We start from the raw sequence: 14807 nt of genomic DNA, 5'->3' as shown, positions 1-14807 counted from the left end.
CATTTCATTTTTTTTCTTGCATTTTACTGGTGGCATCACATGTAATGCACTCCCTGCCCCCAAATGACTTTTTCCACTTTTTTCCAATTCTTAAAACTGACCCGAAACAAGTGTCACCAAAATCTCTTTCACCATGCCTCATCTAGCTAAAGGGCCCTTATTTCGTCAAAAACCTCCCAGCTCGACCTCACCGTCACCCTTGCAGGAAGTAGGTACTTCTCTCACTTATAGGCCCAACTCGTACTCTCTACAGCTTACGGTCCGCACAATCTGCACAATCGTATAAATAAAATGTTATCAACAAAAATAAACCAAACCACTGTAGTCGCTTAAGCGATCATGGATCGCTTAAGAGATCTTTATTGTCTCATGAAAGATCGCTTAAGCGATTTTAAATCGCTTAAGCGACCAAAGTAACTGAGAATCTCTTAATCTGTATTCTGCCCAGACCTAAGTCGCTTAACCACCAAGAGTAACACCATGATCTCTTAAGCGATCATTCTGCGATCACGAGTAAAACAGAATAATCGCTTAAGCGATATAAATGATCGCTTAAGCGAAATTACAGGCAACATCCCAAACTACGTACCCTACTTCGCCGGCCTTCTCCTCGTCGCCTGGATCCTCCGGCGACTCCTCCTGCCCTGAATTATCGCCAGAATCCACCTCCTGGCCTGCATTCTCTCCGGAATCCTCCTTCTGCCTGAAGTCTCGCCTGACTCCTCGTCTTCAACCCCTTTGCTGTTTTCTCCTCTGTTCTTGTGCCGCTGGGCTTCTCTCTACGTTGGACCACCTTCAATGGTCAATGATCGACCGGAGCAGCCATTGAACTGCTTGCGCCACCGAATCGAGATTCGAAGTGGCGTTGGGTTGTCGTCGTCTTGTGAGTGCCAGCCATGGTTTTGGATTGAATTTGGTGTGAAAATTTGTAGTTTGGATGTAAATATGGGCTGTATCGCCGGAAATCGCACAGATTCCGTTTATAGTTGAAGAAATCGATCTTAGGTTCAACAAATCGATCGAAAATCGCGACTATATCGCCGAAAATCGCGACTGTATTCGGTTTAGGGTTCAAGAAATTGATTTAGTGTGTAATCAATTGGTATTGGATCGGAAAAAATCGGTCTCCCTTTCGTTCAAGAAATTGCGTTTTCAACTGATGAATTTCGTTAAGCGACTTGAATAGGTGTGGGGCTTGTTTTGCGAAATTTCAATATTTGAAAACTTTCATTATTTCTGATTCGGCCCATATGTTTTAATCTTTTCATTTTAACCCATTTTACGTGTTTAATTAATCCTAATTAGGCACGTCATCTTCTCTAAATTATAAAATATTTGATCAACAGTTTCAAGGCCATTTTCTTAAATGCTACTTGGGGACCGGGCAGCTAATTTTCTCAAGCTTCCTGAATCTTAAGTTTTGCGATTTCTTCGATTGCTGTCTCTGCATGGTGGCGGTGGAAGAGAAAACCCCAAACAACACAAGAACAGCAGCAACAACAAAACAAAAGCAAACGAGAGGAAGCCGGACACGTCATCGTCGTCTGGTCGTCGATAAGGAACTCTTTGTTTGTTGAAGGAGGTCTTTTGTCTGATTGGCAACAGAAGTTTCAATCTCCTTCTCGAGGTGCCGACTCTTTTTCTGTGTTATATTTGATTTTGTTCGTTACCCATCGTTTTTGTTGTTCGGATGGTGAAATTAACAAAAGGTAGACACTGTACCCTTGTGGCACTTAAAATGAGCGTACCTTAGGTGTGATGATTTAGTTTTGAAGAGATTATATCATGTTTAATTTCAACTGGGTTATTTTTTTATGGAATGGATGAAAGTTTGTTTATTTTTGTTCTTCCCTTGAATTTTGTGGGAAAACCGAGCAGGATTTTAAGGTGGTAAGGATCTTTCAGCTTTGTTTTTGGTCTTGAATTACAGGAACGATTGCCATATGAACTCAATTCTGGGTTAAAATCTGGGAGTTCGACACCCAGCAAAAGCTTCTGCTTCTAAAATGGATCAAGGAAGTCTAATGGCAAGTATTTGCATACCAATACCCTTCTTTGATCTTAAGATATATCTTCAGACCCGGATGTTTTCTTAGAATGGAAAAAATTTCTTTTGAGGGCGGTAATTTTTTTTTTTTTTTTTTAATTGGTAAAGATGAGTTGCTTGTATGGTTAAGTTAGTTTGGACTAATAGTTGAAATTATCATTTTCGGTTTGCAGTTTGTGTTTTTACTTTGAAATGGGTAGTTTTTTTATAATTGTTATTAGTCTATAACTTTATATGAGCTTTGTACGTATGAAACTGTTTAAGTTATAGTTCTCATATTTGGATATGCTTGGTTTTCTCATAATATGTTTGTGTCAGGACTGCGCATCAGGGACAATGAGAGATATAGTTTGGATGGTCACAGCAAATGATTTTGGTTGGTTCTAGGAATAGTAAGATTGTTGCTTATATATGAAACTCCAACTTCGGATCCTCAAATGTTTTATGCTATGATTATAGCTCAGGCTTTGCTGGGTGATAGCTCACATAGGGGACTGGGATTCTGTGATAATCTGAGGCAACCCAAGTGGTGTCGATTCATCCTCAAAGCAAGTGATGGGCGTGAAGTCCAGGTTCTGATTCACCTTCTCGAAGAGGAATGGATACTGATGAGACATAAGTCAGAGGAAGTGGTTGAGATGCTGAAGAGTTGCCTGATGAGAATGTCTCACCTAAGGAATTCAGGGTTCCTGTCAATTGAGGCATGAAGTTATACACCCAAGATATGTCTGATGGGGATAGTGATGATGAGAATGATGGGGACTCATGTGATGATGAATTTTCGGAGTCATATTCGGATAGTGATCAATCAGAAGACTGTCTATAGTGATTCAGATATTGATGAAGAATTGCTGAAGATTACTTAGAGGGAATTGTGGGAGGGACAATGTTTTAGATGCCAAGTGGTTGGTAGAACAGATTTTAATGGATCAGAGGATCGAAGTTCTTCCAGCAGTAGTTTTGAATATACTTTACAAAAGTTGGGTGGATTGCTCTCCAAGATGCATCTGGGAATATTTTGAGGAAGCCCCTGCCTGTGTCAAAGAAAAAAAATCCGTAGCTGCTAGAGGTGCTTATTCTCTGCTTTTGATGACCTCTGCTGTAAAAGATCCAGAACTGTTTCTGCAAAGAATAAGCATCTCCTCGCCTTCCCCAGTCTTGCCTCGAGAGGCTCAAAAGAGTAGGAAGTCCAGAAAATTCCGGTACAGTTTGCTTACATCTGTTTATCTTAGTAAAAAAAAAAAAAAAATGTTTGTGTAAGGTTAGATATATTTAATTATGTAGAATCGAGAATTCTGAAATGAAGATATCCCTTTTTATTTTCAATGCAATCTGATAATGGTAATTGAATTCTGATTTTTTTTTCTTTCAACAGAGATGCTAGCTTGCTACAATGAATAAATGAACTCATTTTTTTCATAATAATACATTTTTATTGTTCAAATAAATCACTCTTCTGTTTTTTGGGGGCTAACAATATGAGTTTTCCATTCTATAGTATGTGGTTTTGGTGATTCATTTTTGTTATTATAGTATTTGTAGTAAATCAACTTGCCTGCCTTCAATAGTACATATATTCTTTTGTTCACTTGCTATTCAGGTGAAAGAAGAAACACCGAAAGAAATGATTGCTGTGAAACGCCGTGAGAGAATGCTACGTCGGGTGTTGATCTCGAGCAATAAACTCGGTATGTGATACGACAATCTTCCATAACGTGGTGATTCCCATTTTTGTTTGCACCAGTGCTTCAGTGTTTCTGATTAATTCAAAACTGTAAAGTGAGAGAAGTTATTATATATAGTAATTATAACACTTGAACTTTGTTTCCTATCAAAAAATAAAATTGCTCAATTTTCTTCCTTGTATTCGATACCTGGTACAGATGGCCCATTTACGATCCTGCAGGCACCTAAATTTTTTCCAATCTAATCCTACCAGCTATAACTCATTTTCTTCAAAATGCCTTCTAGGTATGGAGGACAATCAATTGCGTATTAGATTAACCAACTAGATGATCCCATGTTATTTGCTAAACTAATCTTCGTTTGTGAGATGCAGATATTAGAGCAGATTGTTTTGGATGGAGTAGATATTGGCATTTCAACCTATGCATCACCGGATTGTTCCCAGGTATGGAATTTCGTTTCACCTCTTCTCATAGGGTATGTGATTATTTGATCCAATTATATTTAAGTTAATTAGGCATACTTTATGAGTTTTGTAGTTTTGCCACCATCTTCTGCACGTTAGTGCTGCTTTACATTGATAATCACTCCATGTCATTCAAAGTTCTCATTTTTTTTTTAATTACGCTAGAACTATATGTGGTCAATCAATGTTGCTCTTGTTTAGTCGGTTGTCATTTCAATATTGTAAAAAACCTTCCACTGGGGCTCATACTTGTCCATGGTGCCATGCTTTGAACCAAAATACATCTTCATGTGCATGCATACAAGATTTTTTTCAATTAACAAGCTAATGAATTATGAGCAATTGGATTATGTTTGATGCACTTTAGGCTTTTTTAGGTACGACGATTAGCTTCATATATCGCTTGCAGAGTAGCTGTTGGGGTTCTGGTAAGAAAAGGTAATATGATTTCACCTTATATTGTCATATTATGCTGATTTGTATTTTTGCTCTATTTATTTTCTTTTATCTCTTTTAAATTATATGTTTATTTATTAACAATATTTAGCACTGGAAAAAAGGTTTTGATGTTAACCAGTTGGCATTTTTTGTTTTACAGTTATGTAACAGTGACACAAACACGACACACTGCATGCCATCATCAAGTGACGAGTTCGCCTGGACAAGGTTTTAAATTTCCATTGAATACATTCATAGTATTGTTAATATCCAATTCTTTATTGTTATTGCTTGATAGCCCTAATCTGGAGAGTTTTACTGTGTACTTGGGATGATCTATGTATGCTACTGTAGTAAAGCTAAGTCATGGTTATTTGGATTTCAGCTGATTGGTGCTGGTGATGAGGATGTCGATTTCGCTGTTAACAAAGGTTCAAATATTAAACAGCGAGTGCAGACGAAAGAGAGCAAGACATCAAAGAATATGACCGTTCGTATAAATAGTGGTAAACAAGTAAGAAGAAAGGGAGTGGGAAAAAAGTTGCATATGCTAGTCAGCCTGTCTCATTTTTGTCGAGTGGCAAAAAAGTTGCATATGCTAGTCAGCCTGTCTCATTTTGTCGAGTGGTGTTATGCGGTCTGCAACTGTTGATCAAAACACTAGATTCTATAAAGACAAGTGAAACTTTTGAAAGTAAGGGCCCACCAGCTTGACACAGGTTGGTACATTTGAGGTACACACTAAGGGTTTTGGATCCAAATGATGGCTAAAATGGATATGTAGAGGGTGGAGGATTGGGAAAGGATGGTCAAGGTATGTCAAAACCCATTGAAGTGGTCCAACACCTAAATCTCTTGGGTTGGGTGTGGAATTTTCAAACATTGATGATGACTCGGCAAGGAAGGTATCTCGTGGTGACTCAGGGAGGAAGGAGTCTTGCAGTGACTCAGGGAGGAAGAGTCTCGCGGTGACTCAGGGAGGAGGGAATCTCGTGGTAACTCGACAAGGAAGGGACCTCAAAGCATCGGAGCTTTTGAAAAGCACACTAAGGTTTTGGATCAAAGATGATGGCGAAGATGGGTTTTGTTGAAGGCATGGGCTTGGGAAGAGATTCCCAGGTATTGTCAACCCTTTGGTTGCGGTTAGGCATCCAAAATCACGAGGCGTGGAGCCAATAAAGGTTAGAATTTATGTATACTGAAATAATATAAAAGATGTGCTTCACAATTTATTGGAATTGAACATTTCCTAGATCAAGTATATTCTAGTTCCTTGTAAATTAGTATCCTCTTGCAATCAGTGTACTTTCTCTTTTTTCTGAGCATGCAAAATTTGTGCTTTCCTGCTTCTTTTTTACACTGCTCCCCTGTTCCATTGCAGATATTGTGTATCATGTGCTGATTTAGATATACCTATTTCTTAGTCTTGGCCTTCTGGGCCCTTCATTTGATACTTCTTGGTAAACTTCTATGGTGTACATCAGGCCCAACTTACACGTCAAATCCAGCTCCTACATTATATATTTAGTGATGTGTTTGTGGTATGCATGTTTATTCTGACTTTTTATATTTTATTTTTCATTTGACTTTTTGTATATATTGAGGAGTATGGGGTGTAGAGGTACATGATACCTGTCAAATTATATTTAGTAGAAACATGTGGGATCGAATGACAACTGGATTATCGTGCTGTAAATTAATTTGTTCTGACTATCTTTAGTTTATCAGTTTACTATTTCCAGTGTGAACTAGAGTTAGATCTAAGCTAAAGTAAGTTATGATATAAAAACAAGCTATGTTATTATTAATGAATAATACATCCCAAGACACAATTGGTCAAAGAATTAAAAACTTTGTGATCCAATTGAACCAAGATCCTGATATTATAAGAAATTTTACTTCTTATCCTTGTTCTCCACTATTTAAAAGTTAATTTTATCACTCTATAGACACCAATGCCCTTGAGTTATTACAGTTGCCCTTTTGTAATTGTAAGCCACTGGGAGGTGTCAAAGATAGCGCTGTGAATCTTGGTGAACCTTTTATGAGTGGCGGATTGAGGATTCTCCCATCGGTTCAAGATGTACGCCAATGAAACTGAAATCTTTTTGTGTAAATCAGACTTGTTACAAAAGATAGTTTTGATTTGTTGAAGAAGAGGATTGATGAGACGTATGAGGTTAATTTGATTCTTGATAATTTGCCCGGTGATAAGGTATACGATAGGATGGTTATATTTTGAGATGGCTGGTTTCCTGATGGGGTCAAGTTACTAAGATTTGTATTTCGTGTTAATTCATTTGATGTTTAAAGTGTTTTCAAAATTATGAGGAAACTAAGTTTCAAGTCTAATGGTTGCTGGGTATGCAGCTGAGGTGATTCCCACGAGAGTGAGTGAGGGATCTATGTTCCCATTTACATGGTTGTTGGAATTAGGTTGTGCCCTGTATGTGGATGCGTAATCTTGATTTAGTGAAGGATTTGATGAAATTACCCAATCCTATCCATTGTTATTCAGACTTATGTCAATCCTATTAAGGAGGCCAGTCGTTGTTTACTTTGAGTTTACTTTGTCGTGAGTGATATCAAACGGCAGTCTGATGCTTATTTGAAGATGGATGTATGAAGTTCCACTGGTTCTCCATCTTGAATTTTTTCATGATTATTACTTTCGTCTATATTAGCCTTCTGATCTTTTTGAGGGCAGTTAGGTGGGATTTGACCTGGTATAAAGGCATGACAAGGTGGTTCATTACAGATGAACTAGAGTTACTGGTTGGAAGCTTGTTTTGGAGGACGTTTTCTTTTCCCCATCAGTCCTGGACTTGAAACATGGTTAGAGATGGACTATCTTGTACCTGTCTCAGCCACTCTATATTTTGGGTACTCTCTGTCATGGTTTAGCAATTATGCTAGCAACTGGTACAGTATGATTCCTTTCTTCGTACTGGCTTGTGCATTCTTGTTCACTCCGGTGAAGCTGGACTGGAGTTCCTTCTTCTAAATATTAGCATTGCTAGAGCGTGATGGTCAGTTGGCTAAGGAAAACTTGCAACCTTGACCAAAGTCTATTGTGTTACTCCCTTCTGAACTATACTTTGCTAGGGAACTTCCGAAATGGAATATCAATAATTGTTTCAGTGTTCCTTAATCTGTGTGTACATTAGATCATGTCATGATAGTGTTGTACCAGTGTATTTGTATTCTGGTGACCTAGGGCTTATCTAGTTGGTTGTAGTTTGGACTTGCCATGTTGGATTTCTGGTCCCTGTGCTTAATTACTCTATCTTTATGGCTAAATGAAAGGAGCACTCTTTTCAGTGTCTATTGTTTGTTATTTGAGTAAAAGCATTAAATGACAATGTTTATCAAGCACTTTTTGAGACAAAAGTCAATGTCTATGAAGTGGCCCTGCTGAAGCTTAGTTCTCTCCAGCACGCTGAAGCAAACATCTTAACCCAGGCCAGACCCTAACACAGTCTGGCCACCTGAATGAGGTTCCTCAGAGGGAGAAACTCTTTAGTGGGACAAATGCATGTGTGCCGCTAATGATTGACACGTGCGAGGCACGTGATGCACGGCATATGTACGCCATCTGTACCTCCCATTGAAGGGTTTTTCCCTTAGAGTGGTCTCCTGATATATCTTATTCTGTGTATCTGCATCCAGATTTAACAGACATTACCTCCTTTCCTTCAACTGCATTAGTTCAGGGTGTGGTTTTGTAATGAAATTAGAACTTAGTATTAATGCATAGTTCCTCATTGTTCAACATGCATATCATTTTTAGCTTTTCAAGTTATCACAAGTCAATAGCAAGTTGCAATGCATTAAATATTTTGTTATTGGGTTCTTGGAAACCATGAAAATGCCCTTGAAAGGTTTCTGTATCTCCTCACAGTTTCACATTTTTTGAGTGATAATGTTATTACCTCATTTTCAATACTCTATATAGTTGCTATGAATGCTGTTGAATTTAGAGATATTTTTTGGTGTGGTTGTTTCCCTATTCATATCCTATCCTACCTAAATACATATTTGTTTTAGTATTCTCAATAAATCTTATTCTATTCAATTATTTTAAACCTCTATTTGTTAATTAGCTAAATACCCCCTACAATAAACATTGAAAATTAACAAAAACACCTCTACTCATTTATTAAATGCCGACAATCGGCCACCATTGTTGGAGTGGCCGGAAGTCGTTGTAATGACACACGATTGGCTAGATTTGAGCGATAGCCACATTTGGTTTTAAAGACGGCCAAACCTTGGCCATGTGATATAAAGGGCAAGAAATTGATATAAAAGGGCCTTTTTTTTTTTTCCTTTTTTTTTTCTGTGTTGCTATCTTTCTTGGGACGCTTTGAATGGAACTCTGGTTTTGAGTGCTTGGCCATGTGATAGAAAGGGCAAGAAATGTGATAAAAGCTTGTGATTGAATCACTCACATTGACCATTTATAGGAATTCCTGTTGAAGTTTCCATATTTTATTATCTTTTGGTATGCTTTCTTCATCATGAAAATGTAACACAACTTTCAGTCTTTCAAGATTCAATTACAATATAATGAAATTGTGGTGGTTAAACTGCTTCTTCTCTCACTGAACTCTTGTCGAGTTTAAGCCTTTCAACTACATCATCTCTTTCGATTACGAGATAGTATTGGATACAACATATATATCATGTTATTTATTCGAAACATGAAAGTTTATTCAACAAAATCATATTTCATATATATTTTATAGAACATATTTATAGATGACGCGATATACTTATCTATTTAGGACTTTTGTTTTGACGTTTTTGTACATATCAAGAAATATAAAACACAGGAGCACGTGAAACTTGTCAAAAATGTATTTTGAAAGCAAAATAAACATGTGGGATGAAATTAGATCTTGATTTTATTGTGCTATAACTTAAAAACTTTGTTATATGACTCTTGTTTCAAATGAGTTCTACTTTGTTCTAGTATGAAGTTGAGTTAGATCAATGCTAAAGCTAAAGCAAGCTATGATATAAAAAGCTCAACCGTATATATTATACATATGATTTAATGAAACATCCCAAGACACAGTCAAAGAAGATTAAACAACTTTGTGATCCATGAACCCAAGACATTAATGAACCTTTTTCTACCATGTCGATCCACCAACATGTGAAATATTATTTGGATGAAGATATACCACCACAACCTATACATACCTTCACTCACAAAGGTAAAGTATTTCAAAACTCATTATATAATCAAATTAAAAAATTTAGTACCTAGATGTTAGATATGGTTTATATTTTCTATGACCTAGGTCGAGTTAAACCGAGTTAGTCTTAGAGGGTGTTTGTTTAAGCTTATAAGCTAGTTGAACTAGTTTATAAGCTCTAAAATTAAGGTGACCTATATGTTTATAACTTTTTTGCTTATAAGTAAAAAAAAGTAAGTTGGTGGGGAGATTTTTTTTTTTTTTTTTTTATAAACACTCTGCTTATAAACTAGTTTGATCAAGTATATTACCACATTATCCCAATTTAATTTTAAAATTCCATCATATAATTTATTAATTGATAAAATAAAATAATATTCTTTTTAGTAATTTTAATAATAAAATGTACTCTTAAAGCATTTTCAAATGACTCTTTATATGACATAAACTCTTTATTATAAGGAGTTTATCCATAGAAATAAAAGTTCAACAGGCCAATTACTCTTTAAATATAAATTAAAGAGTGAGTTTCGCTCTTTACATTTAGAGAGTAAATTTTCATTTTTTATCTTAATTTTAAATAATAAATTACAAGTTTCTATGTATTTTATTTATGATTTATCTCTCCTATTAAGTTTTTTTCTTAAAAAAATATATTCTCTCTCTTAAAATTTAAAGAGTTTATTGGATTTGAATAAAAATTTAAAGAAATTCTTTATTTATATAAAAGATACTCTTTAAAATAAAGAGTACCATTAGAGATGATTCACATTTTATTATCAGTAATTTATAAATAATTTAACTAAATATATAATTACTTAAAATTTTAAATGTTTATAAGCTCAAATTAGCTTATAAACACTACCCATTTATAAGCTTATTAAGTTTACCATTAAATGATTTATTTTATTTCAAGTAACCAATAGGGGGTAGAAGGCCAAAACCACAGAACTTGCAAATGATGGTAACAAAATTAAATCCGTCCCACATAAAACTCTCTCGTACAAATCACTCCTTCTTCACAGAGGCTCTCACTTTTCTCTCTCTCTCTCTCAAAGGTCAGTCAGATCCAGAACCCTCTCTAACCTTCTTTATTTCGTCATTTATTGATTGTATATTGCTTTTACTATTTCATATCTTTGCTTTTCCATTCATTTCACGATCTGGGTCTCCCAGATCTGCCTCGAATTCATCCAAAACTGATCGAAAATGGATTTAACTCGCAATTTTAGCATCTGGGTGTTGTTTCTTTTCTTTGTATTTCAATCCTTTTGTTATGGGTTTTACTTGCCTGGTAGCTACCCTCACAAATACGTTGTCGGTGATGCGTTGTCTGTGAAAGTTAATTCAATCACTTCCATAGACACCGAAATGCCCTTTAGTTATTACAGTTTGCCCTTTTGTAAGCCTCAAGAGGGCGTCAAAGATAGTGCTGAGAATCTTGGTGAGCTTTTGATGGGTGATAGGATTGAGAATTCTCCCTATAGGTTTAAGATGTACACCAATGAAAGTGACATCTTTTTGTGCAAAACGGATCCGTTATCGAAAGATAATTTCGATTTGTTGAAGAAGAGGATTGATGAGATGTATCAGGTTAATTTGATCCTTGATAATTTGCCAGCGATAAGGTACACCAAGAAGGATGGCTATCTTTTGTGGTGGACGGGGTTTCCAGTTGGGGTTAAGTATCAAGATGCCTACTATGTGTTTAATCATTTGAAGTTTAAGGTTCTTGTCCATAAGTATGAGGAAACTAATGTTGCTCGTGTTATGGGTACTGGCGATGCGGTTGATGTGATTCCCACGAAAGCGAGCGAGGGATCTGATGTGCCGGGTTATATGGTTGTTGGATTTGAGGTTGTGCCGTGTAGTGTGATGCATAATGTTGATTTGGTGAAGGGTTTGAAGATATATGGAAAGTACCCGAGTCAGATTAAATGTGATTCGAACATTGTGTCTATGCCTATTAAGGAGGGTCAACCAATTGTGTTTACTTATGAGGTTAACTTTGATATGAGTGATATCAAGTGGCCATCCCGTTGGGATGCTTATTTGAAGATGGAGGGATCAAAGGTCCATTGGTTCTCGATCTTGAATTCTCTTATGGTTATTACTTTCCTTGCCGGTATTGTTCTTGTGATCTTTTTGAGGACTGTTAGGCGGGATCTGACTCGGTATGAGGAGCTTGACAAGGAGGCTCAAGCACAGATGAACGAGGAGTTGTCTGGGTGGAAGCTTGTTGTGGGGGATGTTTTCCGTGCCCCAAGCAATCCTGGACTTTTGTGTATTGTTGTTGGAGATGGAGTTCAGATTCTCGGGATGGCTATCGTGACTATTTTGTTTGCTGCTCTTGGATTCATGTCACCAGCTTCCCGTGGAACTCTTATCACAGGTATGCTGTTTTTCTACATGATTCTTGGTGTTCCAGGTGGCTATGTTGCTGTTCGTCTATGGAGGACAATTAGCTGTGGTGATCTTAAAGGATGGATTTCTGTGGCATGGAGGGTTGCTTGTTTCTTCCCTGGTATTGCCTTTTTGATTCTAACAACTTTGAATTTCCTGTTGTGGGGTAGTCATAGCACAGGAGCCATTCCATTCTCTTTGTTTGTTATTCTGCTTCTGCTATGGTTCTGTATCTCTGTGCCCCTTACCCTATTTGGTGGATACCTTGGGGCGAAGGCACCTCATATTGAATACCCTATTAGAACCAACCAGATTCCACGTGAAATCCCGGCCCAGAAATACCCATCTTGGCTTTTGGTTCTTGGTGCTGGCACTCTTCCATTTGGTACCCTCTTCATTGAGCTCTTCTTTATCATGTCTAGCATCTGGATGGGTCGTTTTTACTATGTCTTCGGTTTCCTCTTGATTGTTTTGATACTGCTTGTGGTGGTTTGCGCCGAAGTGTCTCTTGTTCTCACATACATGCATATTTGTGTTGAGGACTGGAAATGGTGGTGGAAATCCTTCTTTGCATCAGGATCAGTAGCAATCTACATTTTCTTGTACTCCATTAACTATCTCGTTTTTGATCTCCGAAGTTTGAGTGGGCCTGTCTCAGCCACTCTTTATTTGGGATACTCTCTTGTCATGGTCATAGCAGTCATGCTAGCAACAGGCACAGTTGGATTCCTTTCTTCATTCTGGTTTGTGCATTACTTGTTCTCTTCAGTGAAACTGGACTGAAGACCTCTCCCCTTTTCAGATATTAGCATTCTGAAGAGCAGTTGTGGTTCACTGGCGGATTAAAGCAACCTTTATGGAAGTGTATCATGTTTTACTTTTATTTTCGAAATTTACTTTGATAGGAACTTAGTAAATTGTAATATCAATAATTTGGTACAGCTTTCCTTGATTTTTGTTTACATTGAGATCATGGCATGATAGTGTTATACCATAGTGTATTTGCATCCTTGCGGATTAGAGGCTTATCTAGTTGGTTCTAGTTTGTAACTTGGCATTTTGAATTCTAAGTACTGTGTGCTTAACCATTGAAATCTTTATGGATTCTAATGCAAGGAGCAAACCTCAGCATCTTCTTTTGTTTCACAAATTTGGCTGCTGCCTTGAATTGCATTTTTGTGCCTTTTGCTTGTTTTACGTTTTTGGTTTACAAGTTTCACGTATGAGTTTTTACAAATTCAACGATAATGTAATGTTATGGCGATGTAAACTCATGTGAAATTGGTATGTTAATGTTTATCATACAACTTTGGAGACAATGTGCTGTGAAGTAGCTCTGCTGATTGATGAAGCTGATATCTCAAACCAAACTAAGGGATCTAAAGTTGTGAAAGATTATAATATTCTATGATACTGATATAATGTCATTACAAGTTGGATAGAGCCGAACATATCTATGTTTTGGTTGTGAATTGTGACATCGGTATCTTTTGCCCCATCATGGTCGCATATACCACTTTAGGATGAAATAGGTAAAAAAAGTTCAACGGTTTATTCAAAATATTTTTTGTACAGTACATATTGCACTATCAATAGTTTATTCAAATGTCTTTTACTCTTTTATACTTGTTGCACTATTAAAGGTTTATTCAAAATGTCTTTTGAATCCATTTTTGTTTTTATTTTCTCTAAATCTTGAAATCTAGATTTTCTTAAACCGATTATAGGAAGATTATAAAGGATCAAATACGTCACTAGATTGATAGTTATTCATATTTATATATCTTTTAGTTTCATTTTTAGTATATACAATTAGTAATAATAAAATTAATGTAGTCAAAACCTAACTAAAATCACAAGGGAAAGCTTTCATCTTTACAATATAAGGCAATCACTTTACAGAGTTTAAAGCAATTAATTCAGGAAATATATATTAATAAATGCTCACACGTTTCAATATTATTCTACAGCTAATTAATTTTCTTCAAGTTGCAGCCAATAAAATCAAAAGCCAACTGGATCCAAATTAATTTCTTCAAACTGTTCATCAAAACCAAACAAAACCAGAAGAAGAAGAAGAAGAAGAAGAAGATGTATACATACCAGCGATGCTACAGAGACCGGAAATGGGTACCAAAAAATTGCACTGAAATACGTGGCCTCTGGCTCGGACGTCGCCACGTAGGACACGATAAAAGACTTTCGTAAATGGACGGCCGTTGTCCAACATTTTCGAACGGCCATCCATACTTCGTGGACGGCTGTTCATAGTGGAATAGACGAGAGTCCATAAAAAAATATATTTTTTTTAAAATAAAAAACAATGGACTCCCGTCCAATTCTATGGACGGGCGTCCCGTAAATATGGACGGCCGTCCAAAAAGCACAATAGATGGACGTCTGTTCATCTAATGTGGACGGCTGTCCCTATTATAGGGACAGCCGTCCCTATTATAGGGATGGCCGTCCACATTAGATGAACATGCGTCCATTTAGTGTTAAAATATTTTTTATAAAAAATAAAAACAAAACATTGGATGGACGCCAATCCATCTAATGTGGA

General features: G+C 36.6%; 1 protein-coding gene across 1 annotated transcript; it reads left to right on the top strand.

Moving 5' to 3' along the window:
- The first annotated feature begins 10838 nt into the window (after positions 1-10838).
- Positions 10839-13233, top strand: LOC116143526 (transmembrane 9 superfamily member 11-like). Its single transcript, XM_031428972.1, has one exon. It carries the CDS (start codon positions 11051-11053, stop codon positions 13025-13027), a length of 1977 nt encoding a protein of 658 aa, XP_031284832.1. The 5' UTR covers positions 10839-11050; the 3' UTR covers positions 13028-13233.
- Positions 13234-14807: the final 1574 nt, after the last annotated feature.

The sequence above is a fragment of the Pistacia vera genome, unplaced genomic scaffold (assembly GCF_008641045.1).
Source record: "Pistacia vera cultivar Batoury unplaced genomic scaffold, PisVer_v2 Contig430, whole genome shotgun sequence".
NCBI classification, from domain to species: Eukaryota; Viridiplantae; Streptophyta; class Magnoliopsida; order Sapindales; family Anacardiaceae; genus Pistacia; species Pistacia vera.
The sequence above is the reverse complement of the archived record's forward strand: the minus strand, read 5'-3'. Positions and strand labels throughout refer to the sequence as shown.